Consider the following 18,656-nt stretch of genomic DNA (forward strand, 5'->3'; position numbering starts at 1 on the left):
ATATAAAACGTGATTAAATCAAATGTGATGTTATATATTGTTAATATATGTTAAACAGTCCAAGAGTACATGAATTAGATTTACATGAAAATGAATAGAGCTACAACGTTAAATAAAATTATTATTATTATTGATAATGTATCAATAACCTAGAATATATGTAAATGATAACACAACAATCTGAATGGGAGCAGTCATCATTTTAATACTGAACTTAGCTGATACTGACACACTCTTACTTAAGCTATAAGTAAAATTTAGAATTATTTACATTGACTTGTAACTGAGTATTTCTAAACTGTTGTAGTCTACAGTATAACTGCTTTTTCTTAAGTGAATATATATGATTTACTTATGGATTACAGACACAAAAACAAAATTGAAAGGATAACATATCAAACTGAAAACACTTTTTTTTCTCCAATGTGGTCCCAAGATGTTAAAAAGACAAAGAAACATGAAGGAGCACAAGACATTTAACATAAAACTAAAAATCCCAAAACACATCACCACGGTTTAAATAATAAAAATACACCCACATCAAAATTCCTGTGTACAACGAAGGCCATTTAAAAGCTGAAGTTAAAATGTCACTGAAGATTTTATTATAAATCTGAGACTCTATTCCATAAAGAAGTCCTGACCTCACTTCTATAAGCCTCTTTCATTTTTAACAACTGGAACACAGTGTTAAAAGAGGAACATTTACTCGAGGGACTTTACATGATCACACATTGAGGAGCATTTCCATTGATAACATTGTATATATGATGCAGCTTCTGTTGTTCAACTCTGAGCTGTACTGGCAGCTGTCTGAAAGAAAGGAATTCAGTTCTTGATACACCATATGTTGTTCCTGATTATGTTCACAGTGTTCATAATATTAATAATCACTGTCATCACGTTAAAGTGTGTGTGGCACTTTTCCAAGCAAAGTTAGACTGCATCACAAACAAACAATTAAACAATGACAAAGTAAGTGTTCATAAACACTCTTTATAAAGTGGTTTTTAATCAGTTATTGGCTCGTTTCTCCACAGCAGCAGTTGTGGCCTACATGTGTTCCAGCAGGATCTTTACATTCAACTGATAATTGATTGCTCATGAACTATCAATACCGCAACAAATGGCCCATCTGCCTGTTCCGAGTTGGACATCTGCCATCCGCTGCTCGGCCAACTATCTGCTACATTTTTATGAATGTCATCACATCTACATTATGCGCTGCAGTGAAGCCTGCAAGTTGTGTGTGTGTGTGTGTGTGTGTGTGTGTGTGTGTGTGTGTGTGTGTGTGTGTATGTGTGTGTGTGTGTGTGTGTGTTTGAAGGGGGGGCAGTGTGTGTGTGTGTGTGCGGTGCGTGATGATGATGATGATGCGCGTGACGCCACGATCAGAAGCGGATGAGCGGAGCAGACAGGACCCGGGCTGAGGCAGCAGCAGCATCCACACCACCACCACCACCACCACCACCACTTCCACCAGCAGCAGCACCAGCACCAGCACCACCACCAGCAGCCGCAGCAGCAGCAGCAGCAGCAGCGCCGCCACAAAGGGAGCTCAGTGCTGGTTGAAGCTCGACTCTCCGCTCCTCTCTTCAGGGTTTGAGATGCTCCGGCTCTGCGGCAGGATGTGCGGCTTCTCGGCCCTGCTCTCGGTGCTTCTCGCTGGGCTCGCGGCGGCGTCCTCGGATCTGTTTGACAACCAACTGGGCGACATCAATTACTGCAAAAAGCAATGCCAGCTCACCATCAAAAACAAAAGCCCCGCTAAAGTAAGTTGTTTCTCTCTTACTGTAACGTAGGCTGTCTGCAGGAAGCGCATTATCAGCAACCAGCTGACAGCTATCCTGCTATCCGACATTTCAGCGCATGCAAAGAAATGCACAGTGACAACACGATGTATTCCGCATCGAAAAAAAGCCTCTGTTTTAAAATGAAATGTGTTCAGATCTGTGTGTAATGACAGGCACCATGCTGGCTCCTATTTTTCGCTGCATCCTTTCGGATGCTACGGCACACAATTAGGCCGAAAAAATGGATGCAGCTCAATTTCTTTTACACCTTAAGACTCGTCCAAGAAGTGAACTGCTTTCAGCTCAGCTCGAGATGCACTTGTATAAAAAAAGAAGCACCAAATGTTGATAATTTAATTCACAATTAAAGCCAGGCGTAACGCAGACTGTGGATGATCAGGGAGAATATTGTGAAACATGAAACAATGATGTTTTTGGACAAGTGTGCAGCATCTTCCTGCTCAGACAAGGCCAGGATGGACGGTAGATGTGTGAATATAACTGTGGCTTAGAGCCCAGTTGCTATAGATTTCCAGCATCGGATGTTTTTCCTCCCACCACCACCTTCACCTCCTCCTCCTCCTCCTCCTCCTCCTGCTGCTGCTCTGCTGCCTTCAGGTGTGGTTCAGACATCCTGCAGGGCAGCAGGAGCAGAGAGCTTTGCTGCAAAGCGGATCACAGTCACCTGCTTTAACACACTGGTGAAGACTGTGATTGAAAACTAGCGGCTTACTGTATGTTTAGACCTGTTATACTGGAGAATAACTGCATGCAAATGTCGTATAAACAACAGTCTTCAAACTATAAGGTATCGTGTCATGGTTTGGGATAAACACCTCTCTCTCTCCTCCCTGTAAGTCAACAGGGAAGCGCAGTAAAGACGATGACAAGCACAGAGCTGTAATAAACCCTTCATGGTCGCGGTCAGGGGAATCTCTTTGTGTCTCCTGTTCCAGGAGAAGGCACCAGAGGGCGCTGTGTCCTTATTTTGCTGTGAGAATTGAGGCATTGTGACAAGAGGAAGTGCAGTAATGTTCACTTTTCTCTCTCACTACCACATTTTCTTGCACAAGTTTGATGCAGCTTGTTTTTTTCCTTCTTTGCAGTAAATGAAAGCTTCTTATCAACTGTTTATGACAGGCTGTAATATAACAGCTGCACTGTGTCATTAAGAGATGCCGTAACCCATCTGTGTAATATTTTCAAACAAGGTTATCTTGAGTTTATCCGAGAGTGTAGGAGACATCTCTAATTTTTTTTATCCCTTCCCCCCCACTTTCTTTTCCCTGTCTCTTCCTCCCTCTTCTCTCTCTGGCCTGGCTGGCTGTTAGGACTCCATAATGAACGCCTGTCACCGTGGTTGTCGCCTCTACTCCATCTGTCAGTTCGTCAATGGCAACGCCGGCTTCAACACCAGCAGGGAGGAGTGTCAGGGAGGTGAGTCAGTCTCCCGATCTGTCTGTTACACTCTTTGTTTGTTTAAATGAGTTTTGTGGTCTTACAGTCTTGCTGCTGAGGTGGCTGAGGCCAAAGGTCAAGTTGCTGAGGCCTCAATCAATGGGCTGAATCCTCATAAAAGTAAAATCTACATGAAGTCAAATATCATGAATTACAACTTAAGTGCAACATGATGTGCAGGTTCAACTTCTTATCCCAGTAATTTCTACTTGGATGGTGTCTTTAAACCTTGAAGGTGCAGGTCATCGATAAGACATTAAATAAATTTCATTCATAAATATTTCCACTCCTTTAAAAACCTTTGCTTAGGACTGAATATACTGAAGCAAAACATTATTTGAGATGAAATCAAAAAAGATATTTAGATGTTCGATTGTTTTCCCACGGATCTCCAGTACTTCAACATCAAACTATTGAGCACAGCAGCTCTGCTAAACATTTTCCTTTCTTCTCACTGATATCAAGGAGAACTGGCAGACTCAGTTGGTATTTTCTGGGTGTTTGAGGCTGTTCGCCCAGTTTAGACTGCTGTATTGGAAATCAATGATGTGATTTGCCGTCCAGACAGCAGATGCCCCGTTGCCCCCTGTTTCAATAACGGCAGCATGGAGTGAATTGTCTCCGCAGGGGCCAACAGATACACTTTCTCCCTTGCATCTTTATATGTCTTCCCACATAAACAGCCTGCACCTGTTTTCTTTCTTTCTCTCCACTTGGACTGTAGAGCTCTATGCCCACTCCATTTTGTTCTTCTTCTTCCTCTTTGCACTCTTTTCCATCATGCTACACAACTGTCCCCCCCTCCACTCTCTCTCTCCAGCCTGCCAGGAGGCATATATTAAGCTGCTGGAGCAGGAGGCCTGCAGCACCGGTTGTGCCAGCCAACCCTCTGAACCTGAGATCAAGAGGAGGAAGGTGAGAGATGCTACTCTGCAGTCATTTGTGTGACTGCACACACAATTAAATGGAGGTATAAGAGCCAAAGTGACTTGTTGTTTAGATACCAATAAAACTATTAAGAACACATGGTGCTCTCCCCTCTGTAGCTCAGGGCCATGACTCTCCGCCCCAAGCCCCCCTCTGTGATGGAGGCCGTGTCCAGTTGGTGCAATGACATCGTCAGCTCTGCCCAGAGCTTCATATCCTCCACCTGGACCTTCTACCTGCAGGCGGATGATGGCAAGGTTGTGGTTTTTCAGGTAAGACCTGATTAAGTGTTTGTCCAGAACATGCAGGCTTTTTATCTTCGGGACTTTGAATAGTTGTCTTTGACAAAAACGTAAGATGGTTCAAGTTAAAAGCTGCAAAATGCTCATACAAATGTTAGTTCTCCTGCTCTCTTTTGACAATTTATTTAACCTGATTGTGAATCAAACTGAATGATGTTTGAAAGCTTTTTAATTAGCTGGATGTGATGTGTTGTAATGTTTCTGGCAGCAGTTTGTTTGTAATGATATATATAAGAAAAACTGTGTATTTGGGATGAGCAGAAAGGGTTGAACCCAAAACCAAAAGAATTCCACCTACATTCAACCAAACCTCAATCACAAAAATCATGAAAATAGGCTGAGAACTGATCTCTGGGAAGTACAGTGCAGTAACACAGAAGCATTGACTGCTGTACACAAGTGTTGCCAAAAAATAAAACAGAAATTTACCTATTTATAGCTTTTTTTTTGTCTTTACAAACATGTAAATCATTTCAAAGTGAGAAATCTTAACAGTGAACAAATGCAATAAACCCAAAGATCCATTTACAACACAATTGTGTAAATCTAGTTGGTTTTAAATAGCTGTTATATGATATTGTTAAATTCATTAGAGGATAAAATGTTGTGGCACATCTTTTACATGTGGGGCCAATTTAGCTGTATAACTGCAGACATTTTTTCACCTCATTTCACCTCATCCTTCTGAATATCAGCAGTGAGTCAGATGTTGCTCTGAGAGTATAAGTGCTCTGCAGTAAAGGGACACTGAAACACTGAAATTGCTTTACACGTACAATATATTCTGGCCCGCTGAGTCCTGATAATGCAAAATGATAAAATTGATATCTACAGTGTGTTTCATGTCTTGTGTTTTTAATGGGAGGTTAAAACCAAGCCAGTAGATTGTTATAGATTATTAGTTTAGCCAACAGCAACTCCATCCTGTTAAGACTGTGAAATATATCCTGTGCTATATGGTTCCATAGAGCTTGGGTCGCCGCCAAAACATCTCACTGCCCATTTTAGAGTCAGTGCATCTGTGAAGGTTGAGTGAGCAAGGGCGCACAGCAGGCTGCGGACACGGTGGTTGAATTCAGAGCACCGCAAACATGTTTTTTTCCCCAGCACTTTAATGGTTTATAAATGTCCTTTTAAATTATGTCACTACCCCCAGCACCATGCATATTTGATAACCGGCAGGGCTAGCTATGGCGAGCTCGCCTCAGGAACGGAAACGCACTGCAAGATTTAAAAGAGAGTGGACAGCACTGGAGAAAAAAGTTATGCCAAATAAATATCCAGAAGTAGTTTTTGGATTTTGAGAAGATGAACTGAATGGACCTGTCAGACTAGTTCATGTCGTGGCCTTTTGACCCCTGAAGTTTGTGTTTAATAACTCAAAAACTGTGAACTGATTTTAGTGAAATTTAATTGAAAGTTATGTCATAGGTTGGTTTTTTTTTTTGCTGTGTTTATTTAGGATTTTAGTTTTTTGCAACATTTTCACAACTCTCTCATGAACTATTTGAACTTCTTCACTATCTGTCACTTTGAGTGTTTTCATGCAGATCTGGATCCAAATGCAGTTAAACATTTCTTCACATTTTCTATTATTGAAATACCAAATTATGAGGTTTGGCAGAAGTATGCGCTTACAGAGAGCTTCCTAGTTGAATTTATGAACGTATTGCTAAAGTCAATACCGTAAACCACCTATACATTAAAGCTATAATAAGGTTTGGTCTGTCTAACCAACAGACTGCCCAACCATATCCTCCAAATTCAAAAACTGGTCAAAAATCTGCATCCCTGTCAGGGGTTTTCCCGTTTGGACAACGTGACTTTGATGGCATTTTTAGCTACATAATTAAAGGGCTCTGTGGGAAATTACAGTATTTATGCACCCTAACCCATACAGAAGGGCTTCTGTGTAACAGAGGACTCTTTTATATGCTGAAATGCGTCACCAGGTATAAGAAGCTGTGTTCAGGCTGGAAGCGCCACCTCATATAGAGATGCAGCAGCCACAGAACGTGAAATTACCAACATTTCTTCTGGACTCGGTGATGGATGTTTGCTCTTTATGGCAGTGACAGGCAGGCTGAAGCAGCAAGGGGAAGCTGGGCTCCACGCGGCTGTGTGAGGACTATCAGGCCTGTGTTTAGTGGGCAGCTGGCAAGCCTCCACCAACTTGACAGATTGACTCTCAAAGTGTTGAAACAACAGAAAAAGTCCAGCTAAATTGAGGGACAGCAGAGGGGGTGGGGGGGACAAGCCAACGCTGCCTCCAATACAAATTATGTGGATATCCACAATGAGCTGACTGGCTATATGCACCCAAATGTGTGCTTGTGTGACCTCAAGTTGTGAGATTTATTAGTTGTGTGCAGCCTAACGCATCATAAAAACAATCATGGAGCTACCAGTCACCAGTCAGGGGCAGCAGTTAGTTCAGATTATAAGGGTGGAGTAAGTTGCTTTTAGGTCATGACTGAGGTTTTTCCCCAGGGAGGGAAAAACATAGAAAACTTGTAATCTTGAGAAAATACTGGTGCAACACAGCCTTTTGCCTCAGTCTTTCCATGTCTCACCACCATCTTGTTATTTTCACAAATCAGCCCATGATAATGCAACAGCGTGAGAGTGTCCCGAACAAAAGTGAGTCAATTAAAGACCGAGCTGTGAAGTGTTAGCGAGCTAGCCTGCAGAACAAATTGAACTTGGTGTAAGACTGAATACCGAGAGAAAAGTCTCTACCTCAGCCTGCTTCTTCTTGACAATTGCATTAGTCATTCTGCCGGGATGAATTTTAAAGAAACAAGGAACCCCCCGAATGGAGCAGAGAGAACCAGCAATACAAACAGTGTTTGAAGGGAATGTGACTTTGACTTATGATGCTACACTGAAATGTGAGTCAGCGTGTTTTCAACTTACTCTAGTTTAAGCTGAAGCATTTTTTTAATCATTTTTGTCAATTTCCTATAACATTGCACTTACTAGAAACGTAAAATATAATGAATGTCCTCATGTGATTTGGTCTCAATTGCCCACATGGGGGTGCTGTGATTAAAGTTCAGATTTTAGGCCTTTTTCCCACACCAGCTGACATGTCTTATACATTGCCATAAATAGGTGTGTCTACAACATACTGGTCTGCCTGCAGCTTTTGTGTGTTTTAACCAAAATTAACAATTAGAAGGAGCTTCAGATATACCTTTTGACCCATTAACCCCATGTGTCAGTGTTTGCAATGGTGATTAACACTGAGTACAGTTCTTTTCCGTTAGGTGCGCACATTAATTTGTTTCCACCCTGTGATCTTCCTAAAAGCAACACAAACAGACTGTGGCCAGCTCCAAAACCAAATAAGGGTCATAAGATTCTGTCTAATTGCATCCACCACTCCTCCACCTGAAACTTTCTCTCTCTTTATGGCTGAGATGTGTCTGAACTCTCAAACCGCACCCTCTTTTCTTTCTCCTCTGCTTTCTTTCTGTGAACCAGAGCACCTTTTTGCGTTCCCTCTCATAATGCATGACAGATGCACATCAGGCTCTGCTCATTCTGATGGTTAGATCTCTTCGGTCTGCAGCCAATGAAAACCCCCCCCCCCCATATGTGCCCTCGTCCCCCAAAACCTTCACACTGGCGCTGCATCTGGTTTCAATGCACTCTGTCAGAAATCATCGCCTGCAAGGGGTAATAAACCCGGTTGTGAAATCACTTTTTCAACAGCAGAGGTTTGGAGGATTGTAAGTGTTTTTTGGAAGCAAACTAACCAACCAGCAAGCCTTGTGTCCAGAGTCAACTACATTGTGTTGCAGTGTTTTGTTATGCTGGACAAGCAATTTAAATCATTCAGTAGCAAAGAGATCAATCACTTCCTAAGTAAAGTAATGAGAATGAATGAAACTGAGAATGAATTTAGCTGGTTTCACATTAAAGTGTGGGACACAGCAAGAGATTTCCAGGTCCATTTATCTAGTGTCAGAGTCGATAAATACTGGGAGGTTGACACTACTGCAGTGGGATATACTTTACTGTGCTAAATAGGCGTGTGTGTGTGTGTCTGTGTGTGTGTGTTGTTGCTGAGGCCAGCAATAGTATTGTTACAACTGACTACAGCCGCTGTTGTAGTGGAGGAAGGGTCAGCAGTGAGGAACCAAAATCCTCTTTTAATGAATTCTCCAGGGGAGCCAAAAACACGGCGCACATAATGAAACACAAAACAGTGCAAATACTGACAGCAGGCTGTGTGTGTGTGTGTGTGTGTGCGTATGTGTGTGTGTGTGTGTGTTGCAGTTGTTTTAAAAGCCATTTTTCAGAGGTGCCGTCCCAGTTCAAGGGTTTTTGTTTCATTTAACTGATTTGGGTGGGTGAGAAAGACACTCAGACATATTGAGCGGGCTAAAAACCAGGATCAGAATCACTTGTTTCAAGGCAATTTGTTGAAATTATGCTACAATATTTAATACTTCAAATTAGACAGAACAGTTATCCTTTCGCTACTGTTCACAGTATTAATTGTGAGACATTTAGTTCCTTGTTGTGTTGCCATTTGGCAAACTGTACATGGAATGACTCAGACTCAAAACCTTGTGTTACTTGGCTGAAATATCCATGAGTTAAAGTCTGAATTCCTACCAGTTCCAGGGTCATACATGTTTAGGTGATCCTGACCTCTGACCTCTCTGTGGAGCAGAGCAAACAAAAAGAGAATTCCTGGTTTCCTGAGTTCGATTTAGAAAGGTTAATAAAGAACTAAGTGTCAACTGAGTGTTAATGCTTTACTTAAAGTCAACTAAACTCCGGTTTTAATGCAGACTTTATTGTAACATAAAGTGAATATCAGCTACTTTACTCAACAACTCTCACTTTTAGGTGTAATCGAAGTCAATCCTTAAATCAAATGTGACGAAAATACTACTTATTATCAGTCTATTAGTTGATTTTTTACAAATCATGTGGTGTTAAAGGAATTGTTAGATATTGTGAGAAATATGCTTATTTAAGTTTAAGAGTTAGATGAGAAAACCATACTATTCTCATATTTGTACAGTAAAAATGAAGCTACAGCCACCAGCTAGTTAGCTTAGCTTAGTACAAAGACTGGAAACAGGGGGCAAAAGCTAGCCTAGCTCTGTGCAATGGTCCACTGGCACTTCTAAAACTCACTAATTAACATAATATATCTTATTTGTTTAATACATACACAAACCTCAACCACAACTTGTGCTTTTTACATTTCGTTTTTTGGCTAGCTGTTTCCTCCTGCTGCCAGTGTTTATGCTAAAACAGGCTCCAGCACCAGCCCCATTGTTAATGCATTGGAGTGGTATCGATCTTCATTCTCGGCAAGACAGCAAATAAGTATATTTCCCAAAATGTCAATCTATTCCTTTAATGCAGGTTAGTTGTGCTCCATTTGGAAATGTAAAACAGAAATCTTCTGTTTGTCTCTCTTTCATTTCTCTCTCTTTCATTTTTTGCGCTGATTCATCTCCTGATGTTTCTTTTTGTTCCCACTCAACTAATCTTAGTTGGAGCTCCTCTGTGATCTGATCTCACAGTGTTAAACAGACTCTTACCTGTCTGTTCTGCTGGTGAACTACTGCGCTATAATTGCTTCCATGATGGGATCACTGAGTGTCTTTGTTGTGTTTTCTCCTCAGAGCCAGCCAGAGATGGAGTACTCTCTGCCCGAGCTGCAGGCCCCTCGATCCAACGTGGCTGACAAACCCTGGCCTCAGGTTCACTCTCACACCCAGAGACCTCATGGTGAGAACATACTGTATACACAACACACACACTACTGTGCATGCACACATTTATATGTGTATAACTATGGCAGCACACGTATGCTCATTATCCTGAGATTCTTTGTTGTCAAGTGCTGCAATAAAACTGATAATCATTCGACTAAAATCTGTTTTATTCAATGAAAAAACACAATTAACAGGTGTGAGAGGACATGGCGAGAAGGGAGCGTCCAAAGCAGGAGGTAAAGGGAAGCATCCTGTCCAGCGCACAGACGACCCCACAGCTGAGCACGACTTTCTAGGCTGCATGTCAAGGTGAGCTGGAGTTACCCTGCAGAGAGTATTAATCAGTATAAATAAATATAAAAATAAATATAAAAGGTAGAACCACTCAAATGAGAAAACATGTCCAAACTTTTGACTGGTACTGTACTTTATATTACTGTCAATCATTTTCTAAAAAAAAAACACATGTTCTTAGTCTGATTTCTTTCCTTCCAGGCAGTTTAAAGTCATTATGAAAATCAACTTGCCGAGACCTGAAACTTAATGGAGATAGGTGATCCAACACCGTGAACATCATGTCTGCTTTTATTACTGTCAGAGTTATAATATCACTGTGCAATGCATGCTTTTCAAATCAATCTGCATTGTAACAAAGTTACAAAAACAAAGTTAGACATGATATTCATTTAAATGAATCATCTTACTCAGTGGAGTTTCATGTCTCTGAAAGCTGTTTTTATTACCATACTGACGTAAAGGAAACTAACATCTGTCTGGTTGGAAGGAAAAACACAATCGGGGATCTAAAACATTATTGCATGCATTAGAAAAAGAAGTAAAAGTAGGTGGAATGTGCAGTAAATAGGTAACAACATGCAAAAACTCTGGTTTGGCTCTTAAAACTTCATTTAAATCTTGTTGTAAAGTGATTGTGTGCAATGTGTTGTTCACACCTCTATTTAGATTCAAGGAAGTTATATTTAATGACCACCTAATGATTCAATTTCATCCACCTTGTTGTCTCTTTCCTCTGCTCATCTGTTTTTCCAGACGTTCAGGTCTCCCACGGTGGATTTTAGCGGCCTGTCTCTTCCTGTCCATTATGGTCATGTTGTGGCTCAGCTGTGCCAGCCTTGTCACTGCACCAGAGCAGCACATCAAGACGCAGGTACACACACAGAAAAGCACACACACAAATGCGCACAAATGCACACAAATGCACATATGACAGAAGCGATGACTTAGAGGAGAAGAGGAACTTAGATTCAGGTCTGTCAGCTTAAATCTGTCAGTGTGGTGTTGATTTTGTGCACCCGTGTTTTTGTTTTATGGATTTTTCCAGAACAACACAAACCTTTTAACTTTTTATTCATGTTTTACTTGCTTTAATTACTCCATACAACTAAATGTACAGAAAGAAATCCACTTTTATTCTGCGAGGGATTCAGAGTAATGATTGATATCTGTTTCTTCTCAGGATCTTGATGCACATCAACAAGCATGCTATATGAAGGTCTGTTCTCTCAGTTTATTGAGTCCCTTTACAACCATTTGAAGATATTTTCCATCTCTCATTTGAATGACACACATCAAACACCAGTTATGGCTCCCCAGATTCATTATAATGACCTCGTCTAGATCTTATGCTGCAGCACCAGGCCATAGTAAAATTTCCATGACATTTCGAAGTGCTGCTGTGCACATCAGTTGGTTTCACTGCAATATTCTACTCAGCTTCTTCTACTCAGTTCCCACAGATCCATGAAAAATTGTGATACAAATAAAACTTCTGTCTCCTCTTCACATCACTGAAACCACTCAGTACTGTCTGTTCCTATCTACCCTCTTTGACAACTATCACTAAGAAAACAGTATGCCCAGACAGTATCAGTGGGTGGGTCCTCAAATTTTGTGCTGACCAACTAGCACCAACCAGTGTTCACAAAAATATTCAACCTGTTCCTGGCTTTGCTGTCATACCCACGAGCTTCAAGAAGTTCACCATCATTCCTGTGCCCAAGAAAAAAAGTGAACTGAACGACTATCACCCAGTTGCACTCACCTCTGTGGTGAGGAAGTGCTTTGAACGGTTGGTCAAGGATTACATCTGCTCCTCACTACTCAGCACACTGGACCCACTACAGTTTACCTGCTGTCCCAACCGATCAATGGAAGACACCATAGCACACATCCTCCACACCACCCTATCTCACCTGGACAAGAAAGGGAGCTTTGTGAGATTACTGTTCATTGACTACAGTTCAGCGTTTAACACCATAGTTCCCTCCAACAATCAACTCCAACACCATCATCAAGTTTGCTGACGACACACCTGTGATGGGCCTGATAACAGATAACAATGAAAAGGCCTCCCTGAAAGAATTAGAGGACCTGACCCACTGGTGTCAGGACAACAACCTACTCCTGAATGTCAGCAAGACTAAGGAGCTGATAGTGGACTTTGGAAAGAAGCAGGGAAAGAGCTACTCCCCCCTTAATATCAACAGGTCGTCAGTGGAGAGGGTAGACAGCTTCAAGTCCACATCACCAACGGCCTGATCTGGGTGCTGCATACTGACTCAGTTTTGAGAAAGGTAAGGCAGAGACTGCTTTACCTCAGAAGCTTAAGGAAATTGGGTATCCCCTCAAATACTGAGGAATTTCTACTCCTGCCCCATCAAGAGTGTCCTGACAGGGAACATCACTACCTGGTACAGAAACAGCACCAAACAGGACCACAAGGCCCTGCAACGAGTGGTTCATTTGGCTGAACATACAATAGGCGGTGCTCTACCCTGCCTAGAGGCACTGTGAGAATAAGGCTTGGAGAATCATCAAGGAACCCAACCACCCGGATAACAGCCTTTTCTCCCTGCTGCAGTCAGGAAGAAGGTACCGGATACACCGGGCCAGCACTGAGAGGCTCAGGAAGAGCTTCTACCGTCAGGCCCCTAGGATCCTAAATGAGGTCACTTCCTAAGACTGCCCCCCCCAATCATACACATATATTTATTACTATTCCTATTCTATTTAAACTCTTTTTAAAGCACAAATTGAAGGAACTGGTGGGATTACATTTCACTGTGATTGTACCTTATAAGATTACATGTGACAAATAAACTTGATCGATTGATTTATTGATTGTATACTTGTATCAAAGACTCTGGGTTACCATGGCAACATGCGCATCCTATTAATTCCAACTGGTCTGAGAGAAGGGACTTTGAAATTACAACACTACATAAAATCATGATTGGAACTGTCTGTTTATGCAACCGTATAAAGGTTTAAACTGACTGTTGACTCTGTCGTTGCTGAATGAATGTCGAGACAAGGTGGAGTGAGGTACTGCAGGTTGAGGTACAGTATGTGTGAGTGAACTTGGTTCCTATTTCCTCACTGTTATTACTTTTCTTCTGTCTTGTGTCTTTCCAGCTGAGTATCAATGGAGATAAAGAATTTCTGGATAATGCCCACAAAGTCAACCCGTACCATCTGAGTCCTGTGATTGCTGTCGCCGTCAAACAGTCAGAGGAGAGCCAGGAGGCGGGGCCGCTGCCGGTGAAAGTTGACCTCAACAAAACTTGTGTTTAGAAGGTACCGGTGGGAGAGCAGCTGTCTTGTTTCCCAGGCTAACTTTGTCTAAAAATCTGTGGCCCGTCAGTGAAAGAGATGAAACAAACACATCAACCGACTCACTCAGTCACCAGAATTTTTAAAAACATATTTTTAAGAGCATGGTCCCGTCATTAAAAATTATCTTACTGAAACATCTAGCCTGTGTTGATCAGACGGGCTTCTCAGTTAGCGACGCCTGTCATGCGTTTCATTTGCTTGTACAGTTCAGATTTCTTAAAGTCCATCCTCAGATACAAATGTATCCTTATTGATCAGCCTGTACATTGCTAATTGATAAGACAGTTGTAACTTAGTGCTCCTGTCTCAGAGCCACATCGGTGAGAGACAAGGAGAGAGGATGGATTACAGCTTTCACATTATTTTTCATGTCTAATGTGCACAAAAGAAGCTGAGATTCATTTTAGATGAAATTTTCCTCATTCTCACAGAGAGTTTGGATTAATTAATGGCTGAGAGCGAAGAAAAGTCAGAGAGGAAAGGAAGATGAATGAAAGATGAGCAAAACACTTTGAGAGCACTCTTGTGAGCGCTGCAGGGAAAAGATACTTAAGCTCAAGTTTACATATCCTGCATTGTTATCTGTTTAGTAATACTGTCTGCAAAAGTGGTCTAGAAATTGAGAATGAGGTTTCACACCGTGAAATAATTCTCAGGTGAGCTACCCATTCTCACTAAGTTCAGAAAAACATACTTTCTCAAAAAAACTAAAACAGTGTCACCGTATTCCTCTGTGTGTCTGTGTGCACGTCTGCATCTACAAACAGCATACATTCATTTATGAGGAACATATTGAAAACCCAGTAAAGGAGTCAAAACTGGACGCTCTGTCTTAGAATGAGCAAGAATTAAACATTATTTCATTCTTTATTTATTCAGAATTTTCGACACAAGTTAGCAAATTATGTTATTGAAGTGCCATGTACAGTCAATTCATCAAACAAATGTAATTGATCTGTCTGTAAAATACATTGTAACACAGATTGGAAAGAGACACATAGAGGGGAGATTGCACCTATTACTGTATTATTATTATTATTATTATCATATTATTGCTCTTATATCACTTAAAGTTCTTAGCTGTTAAATGTGCCATGTGCTTTCAAATAGCTGACTATTTTGTATGTCCCAGGAGCACATACTGAAGGATAACCTCTGTAACAATGTGAAATGCAAAGCTTTTAAATCTTTGTTATTGAACAGAGTTGCACAGTCTTAGAGAAGATTTTCTGTTTTCCTCTCAGTGCTTTTGATGTCCTGTAACGCTCTCTTTTAATCCAGGCTATGTAGACAATAAACCGTGCATGCAAGTGACGCTTCGATAGTTTATCTTAACCGCCCATGCCAGTATGGCACGACTCTACTGTAGACTTGTGGTTTTTTGTGTTACTATTTACTGTAAGCATTGATAGAATGTGTAATAATGAATGACAATATCCTCATGATTTACAGAAAGGACTCTGAATCATAAAAAAGCCATTCAATCCATATCTGTGCTGGTTCAAACTGAAGGTATATCACAAGGAATATGATATGAATTTCAAACTGTATTGTTTCCTTTTTACTGGTCTGTTTATTTTCAATGAAATGATACTTACAACATAATGAATAAAGTGTTTTCATTGTAAATAAAGAGAGACTGAAGTGTTTTTTTATTAAAAACATGCTCATAAGTGTGCATTTGTGTGTGTGTGTTCAGTCTTATGAGAATTAATTAAGCATAAGAATAAAGAAACAGACACCTGAAAATGACATCATATGTGATTGTTGAACACCTCATTCCAAAACCATTATGATATTGCTATAAGAGCCTCCACTCTTCTGCTTTCCAAAAGATTTTAGAAACTGGTTGCAGGGATTTGCTCCTATTCAGCCACAGGTGTATATGGATGTGGCTTTGTGCCACAAAAACCTCTAAAATATCATTGTATGCTGTAGCGTTAAGATTTCCCTACACTGAATCTAAGGGGATGAAACATACACAAAAGTATGTAGACGAGTGGCCATATACTTTTGGTCATATAGTACAGGTCATTCAGTTTATCTTGTCACATTTAGCAGTTGTTATTAAAAGAAATCAATTATTAAAATACTACCAGAGAAATCTCTTTCCTAATGCTTTTTCCCGCCTTGCTGCTAAACTAAAATCCTAAATGTGTAATAAATGCTTTGGTCCACTTGGTGGCAGCATAGTTTTAGAGATTCTCCAACTACCACAACAGGAAGTTTATTATGAGCCTTGTGTTGAGTTCACCTAACCCTAACCTTTACAATCATGTTTTTGCATCAAAGTGCATTTATATAATTTAATATCAATAAGAGAAAGTTCTCTTGGACAAACATGACAGTTGTGTAGCTGATTCATGTTCACTGTGCTCATTCAAGAGACATCTGCTTCTTACTACAATTGTACCATGACAGACTTGAGAATGAGCTGATATGGACAAAATAGTCAAGAAAAAGAATGGTTGACATTTGTTACCACAAAATAAATTAAGCCAAAAGAAAAATGAGATGAAAAATGGGCACAAAAAAATAAGACAGATGAGAGCTTCAGCATCAAGTGAGAGCAAATGTTGCTGCTGGGAGAATAAATGAAGCACCTACCAGCTCTAACCTGCAGGAGACAAAAAAATGTGATGAAGTTGTTAAACTGAGTCAGAGAAGAGAAAAGAAAAGAAAAGAAACACAGATGGAAAATTTGGCTTCTCCGTCATGGCATCAGAAACAGGTCAGATACAATGAATATATAATCAAACACCACAGAACGGGGGCACTGCAACAGAGCTTGAAGTACATGTGTCCAATTAGCATAACATGCTGGTTGGCTGTGTGAAAGACAGACAGAGAGACAGAAAGAAATATCAAAACATGCCTCCTTGTTGTCAGATGTGTCACATAATCAAAGAAAAGAAGTTTCTCTACAAAAAGATTGTTACCTTACATCACCGTGTGATGCTGCGGCAAGAAAAAGTTCAAGTGAAGTGCGGAAGGTGTGATGCTGCCGGTTGCCAGTGAAGGCAGCACCGACACTTTCCATTAACAATGAAGTATGTGTGGACAGATGATGGCCGATAATACAAGTCTTCAGTTCAATTTAGTAGTGCAATTTTAAAGGAACCTCCTTCTCTGGACAACCGGGATCGAGAGAAATTGGCACAGACAAACTTTTTGGAACAATATCTTCAGACTTTCTGTTGTTTTCTCACACCAGGTTGATTCCTTTAAGCTTTTTGTGTGTGTTTCACTTCCTATTCACCCACCACACAGGAGGTGTGGAGGGCTTATCATAGCTCTGATTGTCTGCCATACATTCAGACACTTTAGGTAAAGAGAGAAAAATTGCGGACTGTAGTGCCACTTCAGTAACTTGACTGGCCCGGCCTTCGCTCCATGTGCAGTGAATGAGTTTGGCAGCGGCTGGCTTCCCATTGATAACAAGCTAGAGAGATACAAAGAGAGGTAGGGGGTTTCTCGTGCTTGTCTCTACCTGGTCTTGCTAAAAATAGATGATATATGTGTGTGTGTGTAAAAAAAATAAAGGGAGTAGGAAGGGATTGTACTTTTCACGCTGACACATTGACTCATTTAATGCAAATGTGGCCTTGTTCTCTCACTTTTTCACTGTCTTCCTCAATCAGTCTTTCTCTGTTGACGCAGGGGAAGATAAACTGAGATTTTATGGTCCTTGCAGGCTCAGGCTCAAAGAACATACGCACATCACATGAGCTGATATGTTCTGTATGACCTGATGGGAGCTCAGGCCGCACTTTGAACACAACGGTGCGTGGACACCATTCAGCAATTCTTCGTTTAATCCAGTTTTCCTGCAGCCAGGAGTGTGTGGCACTGTTGCTGGGAGGAAGCCTTTACATCAAAGGGTGTCTGCCACACAACGGCAGCTCCAAGCAGGGTTGTAGTCATAATTTTAGAAATACTGAGATCCCTCAGGGAAACCCCACCCACCCTAAAAACATTTGACTAGCTATTAAAAAATGTTATCTCCTCATATCATAATCTTAATGTTGTTACAAGTCCTCACCCATGCTCTCAGGAGAAATACGAAATGCTTTTTTTTGATTGAAGTTTTATTTATTGTCAGAAAAAGGCTCATTTAAACATGTTGAGTTAAAAAAATAAATCAGAATCAGCCTTTAAAAAGCCATCATGTAAAATCTGTGTAATTGTAGAGTGTAAACTCATCCTCAGGCAGTTAGAAGAATAGGTAGTTTTAACCTTTTAGCAATTTGTTGATTGTTGCACTACTTTCTCTTTGTTTATGGTTCTTATGCACTTGTCTGCTTCCAATTGTTTCTTACTTTAATGATCATTTAAAAAAAAAAAAACAACTTCTGTCCAGTGCTTGAGAATTTGTACCACGGCTCTTTTTGTCTTGACTCGCTTGTAAGTGACTTAGGATAAAAGCGTCTGCCACATGACAAAAATGTAAATGTAAAATTATGTATCCACAATACTACTATGTCCGTGGCTCCGGGTAATTTCCTTTCCCTACAGCCCTTTTTCTCATCCCCTCTCTTTCTTTTTGTGCTTTTCCTCTCTCTTCCTGCCCTGCTGACCTTCACCTGCACACACTGTAAAAGAAGAGAGTTGCTGAATCTGCCTGGGTGCACAAACACAACAGGGAAACTGTCACTTTTGGCTGTGGCTCCATTAATCACCCACAGGGGGCGCTATGGATCCAAGTTTGAGTGCTGGTGGCCCCATTATTACAATTTAATGGTTTATGTGTGTGTGAAGAGGCAATGTTCCTCTCTCTCTCTTTCCCTCTCTCT

At 40.8% G+C, this 18,656-nt stretch overlaps 1 protein-coding gene across 2 annotated transcripts; it reads left to right on the forward strand.

Annotated features, from left to right (window-relative positions):
* The first annotated feature begins 1,331 nt into the window (after positions 1-1,331).
* Positions 1,332-15,500, forward strand: tmem59l (transmembrane protein 59-like). Of its 2 annotated transcripts, XM_044362607.1 has the most exons (9): positions 1,332-1,772; positions 3,125-3,230; positions 4,072-4,166; positions 4,298-4,450; positions 10,135-10,240; positions 10,422-10,536; positions 11,278-11,395; positions 11,705-11,740; positions 13,663-15,500. In XM_044362607.1, exons 1-9 carry the CDS (start codon positions 1,608-1,610, stop codon positions 13,819-13,821), a joined length of 1,053 nt encoding a protein of 350 aa, XP_044218542.1. In that variant the 5' UTR covers positions 1,332-1,607; the 3' UTR covers positions 13,822-15,500. The 2 variants fall into 2 exon arrangements, with proteins under 2 accessions (XP_044218542.1, XP_044218544.1); XM_044362609.1 differs by lacking the exon at positions 11,705-11,740 and having other exon boundaries at positions 1,335-1,772.
* The last annotated feature ends 3,156 nt before the right edge of the window (positions 15,501-18,656 follow it).

The sequence above is a fragment of the Thunnus albacares genome, chromosome 9 (genome assembly GCF_914725855.1).
Source record: "Thunnus albacares chromosome 9, fThuAlb1.1, whole genome shotgun sequence".
Classification (NCBI taxonomy): Eukaryota; Metazoa; Chordata; class Actinopteri; order Scombriformes; family Scombridae; genus Thunnus; species Thunnus albacares.

Bases quoted from the DNA above. Each gene is read 5' to 3' on its own strand.
- tmem59l (XM_044362607.1), top strand. From the start codon at position 1,608: ATGCTCCGGCTCTGCGGCAGGATGTGCGGCTTCTCGGCCCTGCTCTCG. The intron at 3,231-4,071 runs GTGAGTCAGTCT...CTCTCTCTCCAG, and splicing joins CAGGGAGGAGTGTCAGGGAG to CCTGCCAGGAGGCATATATT. The intron at 4,167-4,297 runs GTGAGAGATGCT...TCCCCTCTGTAG, and splicing joins CTGAGATCAAGAGGAGGAAG to CTCAGGGCCATGACTCTCCG.